General features: G+C 41.0%; 1 protein-coding gene across 1 annotated transcript; it reads left to right on the top strand.

Moving 5' to 3' along the window:
* Nucleotides 1-4,316: 4,316 nt before the first annotated feature.
* On the top strand, nt 4,317-7,457 carry LOC124703182 (probable receptor-like protein kinase At5g18500). Its single transcript, XM_047235408.1, has 8 exons — nt 4,317-4,395; nt 4,536-5,212; nt 5,344-5,448; nt 5,570-5,692; nt 6,109-6,279; nt 6,415-6,544; nt 6,679-6,888; nt 6,996-7,457. The coding sequence occupies exons 1-8, from the start codon at nt 4,360-4,362 to the stop codon at nt 7,137-7,139; spliced, it is 1,596 nt and encodes a 531-aa protein (XP_047091364.1). The 5' UTR covers nt 4,317-4,359; the 3' UTR covers nt 7,140-7,457.
* Nucleotides 7,458-9,717: the final 2,260 nt, after the last annotated feature.

Raw genomic sequence — 9,717 nt, 5'->3', positions numbered from 1 at the left:
CGCAGTTGATTGTTCAAGTTAAAGATATTTCTAGATCCATCAAAATTTGTGAAGGCATTTCTTCACAAATTTGTGACAACTTTCTTCACATGACTTTCTACATTAGGTACAGAATAGTTGTATAGTATAAAATTTGACTATAATATTTGCTTGTGCGATGTGTCTCCTTGGTGTTTCTCGAATTAGACTTTTATTGCACTTTTTAAATAAAGCAACCGCAACCATACATATGAAGTTCAAATGAAAAAATGTTCAGGGCAATAACACAAGCATGGCCAATAAAAAGTAAAGCAATTGGTTTTATTTTTGAGGTACATTCAGTGCTATATTTATATTTTATGACATGCCACCCTTTTGGGGAAAAAATATTTATTTGTGCATTATCTGGCTCACCCCCTATGTTTGAATCCCGGCTCTACCCTTGCATTCATGTTTACCTTCAATACATCATCATAATGAAGAGATAAGAAATGATACGAGGTTGATCAAGAAAAAGTGCAAACGATTAGAGCAAGTTGATCAACACACAAGTTGTAGATGATTAACTAAGTGGGATAAAGTGATTTCGTGGTATGGTAAGATATTGTCAATTACCTCGTATTGTGAACTAACATGTGATCTATGTGTACATTGTTTTGTTTATCTATCTAGGATTACGTATCTCTCTATGGGCTTGCATCAAAAGGAAGATTTCATGTAGCCCATGGGATGATGACATCAAGTGGTGTTGCTCTACATCAAGGTTGAGAACTGAAAGTTCATGAGTACCTGAAGAGATTATGTGATTGAAGCTTGTCGTACATTTGGTGATAATGGACATGTGAAGATATACCTAAGTGTGGATTTCTCATAATAGAGTATGCGAGAGCAATTTTCAAGTCGATCATCACCAGGAGACCACAATCAAGAAAGGTTTTCCATCTTCACGCGGGAATTATCATCATCATCTACCTCAAGTGGAATGTGCAAGTAAAAATGTACGGCCTTGACATGTTTTCTTTTCTATTGGTCTCAAAAGGTTATTGGGAAACAGGGTTATAAGCTCAATAATCGTACTATCAAGGGGGCTCTAGTGAGTAGCTAGCTTGATCACATCGTCCATAGATAGCTCCTCATTTGCATCCCTAGCAATCTATTCTTAGTTTTATATGGCTTTTTATACATGTGAGATTTTACAGCTTGTTGTAATCTTCAATATAATCTCAAGTTCATCAATAATAGATTTTGAATTTAAAAAGTTGTTTTTTTAATGTTGGAGGTTTTGCTGGTTCCATATTTGGAGTTTATCCTACTTTGTTGTTATTTGGTATTCTCAAAGAGCCAGGTCTTGTTTTATCTTTCCAATGAGCCTGAGATTGTCAAAGTTGGTGTCTGGACTCAAGATATGGTCTTTTTTTATACGGGTAACCCTGGAAGTTTTAAACATCTCAAATAGTCCAAAAACTTGGAATTCGGGCACCCGTGTGTGCCCAAGAAGTATTAATCCTATCTGGATGTTCCGAACATCACAAAAAAACTAAATATTAGTTGGATTGGGGGTGTATTTAAGGGGCCTTCTTCCTTATGATTCCTACGCTTTCGAGCACCTCTTTCTCTCCTCCATTGGTGATCTCTAAAACTTGGGTTTCTCCCCATCCCTCCCATGTGAAGGGGGACCTACTGGATCTAGAACTTAGAGTAATTTGACAATCTCCTCCATTATTTATCTCTAAATCCTCCTTGGTAGTGTTGTCATTGTTGACACATTTTTCAATCTATGTTTTTGAGATCCTCAATGACTACCACCAGAAAGGGAATGTGACCACCATCATTATTTGATAAAAGTGAGTGTCTCCAGATAATATAACACTAAATATCGTAGACTTCTTAGAGGTGAGAGGGACAAGAGCGACTCTCAAGGAGGGGGAGAGAGAATTGAAGGGAAACCCGAGCCTTTACTAAGGGCTAAAAAGAGTTGGGGCCACTTTGGATAACACGGTTGAGAAACACATGAATAGGAAAAACACAGGAATCTCACTGGTTTGCATTGGGAAAAGGGATTATTGAAAAACATAAAAAAAGCTTTAGGAATGACTGTTTGGATGAAACACATGAAAAATAAAAGAAAATGCCTTGATCCTACGCGCTTGAGCCTACGAATGAGAATGAGGCATACGAATCCAATCCATGTGAATTTTGTTAAGCATATGTTGTTGGTGCACATTGTTGAGCCTAGCATAAGTAGGTTTTATGCTTGATAATTAGAGGACTACTTTACATTGACATGTATTCAAGCCAAAACCGTAAATTTTTTAAATTGCATATTCACCCCCTCTAGGTGACATCTAGGATTCAGTCGGTGCATCAGATCCTATAAACCGGCTGGATTATTAGGAGAGCATACTCTAGATCCCACTCTAGTAACAATCATGGGGAGAATACCGAGAGGGGGAGCAACATCCTCCGACCACCACTTGCAAGCGTCGAATAAAGGTCCTAAATGACATGACGGTGTTTGCCCTAGAAGCAATACTAGACCTAGACCTGGCCCTAGACCTACTATGAACATGACACGCCGATCTCCTAACAGATTCCTCCACTTCCACCAAGGAGGAAGTTAGACGTGAGAGGGCAAGAGTGACTCTCAAGGAGAAGGAGGAGAGAGAATTGAAGGAGAAAGTGAGCCTTTCCTAAGGGCTAAAATGATTTGGGGTCTCTTTGGATCATACGACTGAGAACTACATAAATAGATAAAACACATGAATCTCACATGTTTGCATTGGGAAAATGAAAGATTGTAAAACACAAAAAAAACTTTAGGAATGATTATTTGGATGAAACACATGAGAAACAAAAGAAAAATGCCATGATCCTACGCGCTTGAGCCTAAGAAAGAGAATGAGGCATTTGAATCCAATCCATATAATTTTTCGTGGGAGTATGTCTCTATTTCGTAATAAATAAATACTGTATATTAATTTGGGTACACCATGCCTTTAATCCAAAGGCAAATCATATGAAATTCCTACAATCCAAGATGCCCCTTAGTTTTCCATTTGGTGTGACCTTAGATCATGATGTTTCATCAGTATCTAAACTGCATTGACTTATCGGGTTCAAAAAGGTAAATATTCCGCTGCTCACCATTTCGAATCATTTTAGTAGAATTTATTTATTTGGGAAGGTTGGTTGCAGCAGCAAGATCTACCGTCGTTTGGAGGTGGGAGCGTGTGCTTTACTTTGCGTTTACCACTCACTTCGCTTCGCTCGGCTGCTTTCTTCTGCCTTCTGCGTCACTCCCTCGCCTGACCGACTCGCTACTCCATTCTCGCACACTACCAACCACGCTGACAACTCCCCTTCTCCTGCCGCCACCACCTTCCAATTCCATCTCCAAATCCCCTTCCTCCCCATACATTCCCCCATTGCAATTCCTCTTACTCGTCGTCTTCCTCCGTTGCTGCTGCTCCGCTGGATCCCAGGTACCCTATCCGCCCCAATTCCCCTTCGCCTTTCGTTCTTGGAATGCGAGTGTGTACTTGGATCTCACTCATCCTCCAGTTCCACTTTTTCTACTCTCCCCCCTTACCCCCTGCCATTATCCCAATGCTCGCGCTGATTCAATTTCGGCGCCCAGATTTCAGCCCGTCAAGAAGATTGTATCATGTTTACCTGTGGCATTTAGGATGTTCTTGGTATTTGGTGCTAGCTCATAGGTGGTAGTCTACCCCCATCTGTTCTAGCTTGCGTGTGCCTAGTTGCTTTGGCTGTTCCCTGAACCGTGGGCAAATTCCTCCTGTTCTAGGTTAAGTTGTCGTAAATCCAAAATTTGTGTTTCCGTGGATATTACATCTGTGGCGTTCATAATCGAGGACGTATGACTGATGTTTGCTAGCACCGATTTTCTTATTCTAGTGCCAATGGCATCAGGCTGTTTCCATACTTTAGTTAGTTATTATTTAATCCTGCACCCTCTTGGATTGGACATACTTAATTCTGAAATAGCAAGTAACCTCTAGGTATGGGAATGGTAGTTAGCAGGTCAGGTAGCTTAAGTTGATCTTGGCCAGATGTCATTGTGTTCTGCTCCCTTCTGCTTAAATTATACTCCTACTACCCGTTAAGCTACATTGTTGCAAGAACTTAATTTGCATTTGCCTCCCCTCTAAATGCATACTGAACTCGCGAAGATAGAGACTTTTGCTTGGGTTTGTCTTGGTGGTTGCAATGTAGCTTTCTCATTACTTTCTAAATCAGCAAACAGTTCCAGTATTTATCTTCCTACAAACACTAGGATCAGCTTGAAACAGATAATATTAAATGTCCACAGAGGCACAGACCAAACATTGAGTTCTCTCCTCTTACTCTATCCAAACCATAATGATAAATGTTGTTTTGCCATATGCTGTTCATCTGGTTACTAGGTATTCCACTCCAAATTCAATCTATTTATTATTGCAGCACATTCACGATGCAAAACACAATCTTTTATTCTTATGGTCCGGGAAGTGCGTTTTTGCAGTTTTGAATAACTTGTTCTTGTTCTTTCAATGTAGGTACTTGATGATAACAAGATGTCATCAAACTCCACGCTAACAGAATCGCTTCATGAGAAAACAATCGTCTTTGGACTTAAACTATGGGTTGTCATCGGGATAGCTGTTGGAGCATCCCTCCTGGGTGTTCTTCTTATCCTTGTTATATGCCTTACCATCCAGAGCTGGATCAGGCGGTCACGTAGGGCATTCAAGGAGCTGCCCATGACCCAGATACCTTCTGCATTTAAAGATATCACAGAAGTAAGGGTGCCTGACCATTTTTCACCCAATGATTTCGTTGTACATGATGGGCTTCTACTCGCCATTGAGAATGGGCCTGTTGAATCAACGGATAAACATGCAGTTCAGTTGGCTCAGGAGGACAATTCGAGGCATATGGAAGAGAAGAAAGTTTCAGGTTCTTTTTGTCATGCTGATGGCTGTGACGGAATTCAACCTGTTTCAGTCGGCGATCAGCCTTCAGTACATGCTACCGCTGATTCTGCGCCACTAGCAGGCTTACCCGAGTTCTCTTACCTTGGTTGGGGCCATTGGTTCACTCTAAGAGATCTAGATGTTGCAACAGACCATTTTTCAAAGGATAACGTAATTGGCGAGGGCGGATATGGTGTTGTGTACCGTGGAAGATTATCAAATGGCACCCCAGTTGCTGTGAAGAAAATCCTTAATAATTTGTGAGTCTTCCTATAACAGAATTTGGGTGATGAAATGGACATCCATGTGTTTATTGTGTTGACTTTTTTACTGGAAAGTTTATTATGTTGCCTCATTTTAGCTTTTACAATAATTTCCTGGCTTTGTGCAGGGGACAAGCCGAGAGGGAATTCAGAGTGGAAGTCGAGGCAATTGGTAATGTACGCCACAAAAATTTGGTCCGGCTTTTGGGGTACTGTGTTGAGGGTATCCAGAGGTCAGATTAAGTGTTCATTTTTTCTTCTTCCATTTTGTCTATAGCATCGCTGTTATGCTTTGATCATTATAGCATCAAATAAGTTCTTAGCATGAATTGCTTGATTTGTTTGCATAAACAGGATGCTTGTGTATGAGTTTGTTAACAATGGGAATCTTGAAAGTTGGCTCCACGGAGAATTGTCCCAGTACAGCTCTCTCACATGGTTAGCTCGCATGAAAGTTCTTTTGGGGACTGCAAAGGCGTGAGTAACTCTTTCACTAGACTCGTTTCTTTTCTTAGGATAGTAATGCACTCTACATCATTGATTCATTGTCAACTCCCAAGATTTTATCAGTCGTGACGGCATCTGGGTTTAACTATTCTTAGTTTTTTGAACTATGTTGCTTAGTCACCAGTATGTATATACTGTTGTGAACAGAAGCAAGTTTAGAGGGTAACCCCTAACATCTGATTAAAGGAAGGGTTGAGACCACACAAATTTTAGCCATTCTTGTTGTTACCATATCACAGTTGACTACTGCTTTTTTGTTGCAAGTATACTAGGTTTTTAGTAACATGGTGGTGCTCTGTTCAGTCATTAGTTAGTTCTTATTTTCACCTAGCATCTTGCTGCCCTCGCAACATCAATTTGATACAAAGTCCACATTTTCCTTGCAGCCTTGCGTACTTACATGAGGCACTTGAACCAAAGGTTGTGCATCGTGACATCAAGGCCAGTAATATCTTGATTGATGATGAGTTTAATGCCAAAATATCTGACTTTGGTTTGGCCAAGATGCTTGGTGCTGGTAAAAGTCATATTGCTACTCGAGTTATGGGTACCTTTGGGTAAGTTTTTCATGCCACAGTATATATGAGTCACTTTCTTTTTGCATTTTCCAAATTTTGCCCATTATATTTTGGGAGAAAAATTGTGGATGCTAGTATATGGTTTTACTCAACAACTTTTCTATTTTTGTACAGCTATGTCGCGCCTGAGTATGCTAACAGTGGGCTTTTGAATGAAAAGAGTGATGTTTACAGCTTTGGGGTTCTTTTATTGGAAGTTATTACAGGTAGAGATCCAATTGACTACGACCGCCCCCCAAGTGAGGTAATACTAGTAAACTCTTTCTGTAATTTTTAAGATCCTATATCTCTTTGTTTACTCGTTATTTTTTTTTTATCTCATATCTTAACATACAACTCAGAGCCCTTAATTTCCAACACACTGCTGTTCACCTGTAGGTAAACCTGGTTGATTGGCTTAAAGTGATGGTTGCCAACAGACGGTCTGACGAAGTGGTTGACCCACACCTTGAGAGAAGACCATCAACAAAGGAGCTCAAACGTGCCCTTTTGACAGCTCTGCGGTGTATTGATCTGAATGCTGAGAAGAGACCGCGGATGGATCAGGTCGTCCGGATGTTGGATTCTAGCGAAGCCATACCCCAAGAGGTTTGATTCACAAAAATACCATCCATATAGTATCATTGTTGGCATACCTGCAATTCATGCATATGCACCATCACAAAAGTTGAGCACTCGAGTGATTTGATTTGCAGGAACGAAGACAGCGACAGAACCGCGTATCTGAAAATACTGAAACGGCACCATTGAGGGGCAAGAACAGCATCAACAGGAGTGACGACCCTGAGCATGAGGAGAGGCCTCCCCGGTCAAAGAGTCGTACATTTTCGGTCAAGTGAGGTAAAGAAGAGAAGGAAAGCCTAAACATCTGAAGATACATATAGAGAGATACCTGTGCAAGAGGAAAAATCATTGTGGAGAATTCTTCTGAATATGATAACAGACTGGTTGATTCTTTTCATCCCTCAGAAGCAGGGATTTTTGCATTTATTGATACATGGAATGTACAGTGGTGTGTATGACGGCTGAAGGATGTACAGTACTAGCTTGTAAAAACGTCTGAAAAGCTCTCTGCTGTATGAGCTACAGACTTTTCTTATCTCTACTATATTGTACACACCAAGAGTATAAAAGCAAAGAAAGAAAATTTGACTTGTGGTTGGTTGTTCACTTGTCAGCATGTGTTCTTATGTATGAATTGAATTGTTCAGATTGGAAAATATGCTATTTCACTTGACTGTTGTTTGTTAACAAAGAGGAATGCCCACATCCTCGAATTAAAATGATTCTCTATAAGTTTCAGAAATAAAATTGGTTTTAGTTCATGGAAAGCATTGAAATGTCACCACATATTCTCCCTCCTCATTTTCTTCTTTGAGTTCCGAAAAAAGATGAAGTAACTTATAGTACATCTAAGCCAGGCATGGAGTTTTGGCTTTGTGGTCTAGATGATCCCGATATCAGGACCAACCAATCATGGATCTGGGTCCATGCCAAAATCAACAAGCTCCTAACAAAACCTCCTTTCGGAAAGATGTGTGTCATGGAGAGGTGCCTGGCCTTTGAGTATTCGGTTCCGACTTATTTTTCAGCACTGTGATGATCCAAATACTTCGGTGGCACAAGTGATCAATTGTTCTTTTGGACTACGTGAGATGCGCGAATGGGATGAAATGAAAAAAATCCTTATGTTCCGAAAAGTCATATTGGATCATGGGCACCAAGTGCTCTCACCGTATTAAAAATTCGAAAATTATGTTTATAGTTTTAAAAAATTATGTAACAAAATTCTAAAAGTACCTAATGATGTACCCCACTAACCTACAAAATCTCAATTTCAAATGTTTTGTTTTTTGACCTATACAAAAATGACAAAATCTATTTTCTTTTTGTAGATTTGAATCACTATACTCAGATCTATGCATTTGTTATTTTTGTGCAGCCTAAAATACACATTATTTTCAATTGAAAATTTACACGATTATGGGATACAATACCGACCATATCATGATTTATTTTCAGATTTTTGTGAAGCTTAGAAATATGATTTTTAATTAAATTTTATCGAAGTGAGATCACTGGTGCTCATGTGCACCAAATCTCTGTTCCTTATGTTCTGTTATTCTTGTGGATTCGCCGGATGTGGGGGGTCTGGGCGCTTAACAAATCTGGTACCTTCTCTCATTTTAATTGGTGGTGGCTGAAACAAACCATGGGGCGGGATGGGCCACCACAAAATAAGAAGCAGGGCATGTACAATGGGGTGATGTCAGCCTTCCCTTAGAGATGCCACGTCAGATTTTTGCTTAGTTGGAGGGAGAGAATGAAGAGAGAGAAGGTTGTCTTCCCTTAGCTAAGGGATCATCTCTTAGGAAATAAGGGAAGACTATTTTCTCCATTGTATCATATATGTCTTCCCTTAGCAACAAATTTCCTACCAAAATTTAATTATTCATATTAATTGCTAGAGATGGCTGTAAGAGATAATGCATTGTAAGACTTATATCTAATGCCTTCTCTAACTGATGTGGCGGGTAAGGAAAGGCATACCTTCTCTACCATTGTACATGCCCTAAGCAAATTAATCATCCACTTAGGGAATGTACAATGCTAGACTCTTGTGTAGACGCTTGAATAGCCAGAAGAAATTTAATTGGATACAAAATTAACTTAGGAGTCCAGGAGTCCAACGGGGATGCTAGTTGAGGCGCTTAATTCGCTCTCATCGCTGGGCAAATTGCGTTCCGTGAGAAAGAAAAAAACTCAAGCGCTCGGCTGCTAACTTTGTCGACATCTAGGTAATTGCTGGGATCGGGACGGAATCAACCATAACGTCCGGGATTATCATCCTAGCGCTCGGCATAAGCGTTCCCGTTGTACATGCCTTTAGTCCTAAGGGCATCTCCAGCCGCGTCTCCCAAAGCGTCCCCCAAAGGGATTTGGGGCGCGCCGGACAAAAACCGTCTCCAGCCGCGTCCCCCAAAGCTCATTTTTGTCCGGCGCGCCCCGATACGGTGTCCGGCGCTCCGAGCCCGTCCCCGTCCCACAGGGGACGCATCGGGGACGCCGGACACAACGAAAAGCGAGACGGGGAGTGGCGGGGCCGACTTGTCAGCGGCACAATAAATTTTTAACCTAACCGTCGCCTACCTCGCGATGGAAGTTATTGGCGGTGCAGTTCCCGCAGCGACGCAGCGACGGTGCAGTTCCCGCAGCGAAGCAGCGACGCGTCCCGTCGCGCCTAGCTCTGCGTGCCGGTGTTAATGCGCGCCACCGCTGACAAGGGATTAACTTGTCAATGCCTATGGATTATAGGCTAGGGTTTAGTTAGAAGTAGAGGGCAAGTAGATCTCGAAGGTTTCAGCCGAAAAGTACTCGACGAATATGAAAACTAGGGTTTGCAAACAATGATTCGAT

The sequence above is a fragment of the Lolium rigidum genome, chromosome 3, assembly GCF_022539505.1.
Source record: "Lolium rigidum isolate FL_2022 chromosome 3, APGP_CSIRO_Lrig_0.1, whole genome shotgun sequence".
NCBI lineage: Eukaryota > Viridiplantae > Streptophyta > Magnoliopsida > Poales > Poaceae > Lolium > Lolium rigidum.
This window is presented reverse-complemented; position numbering and strand designations above follow the sequence as displayed.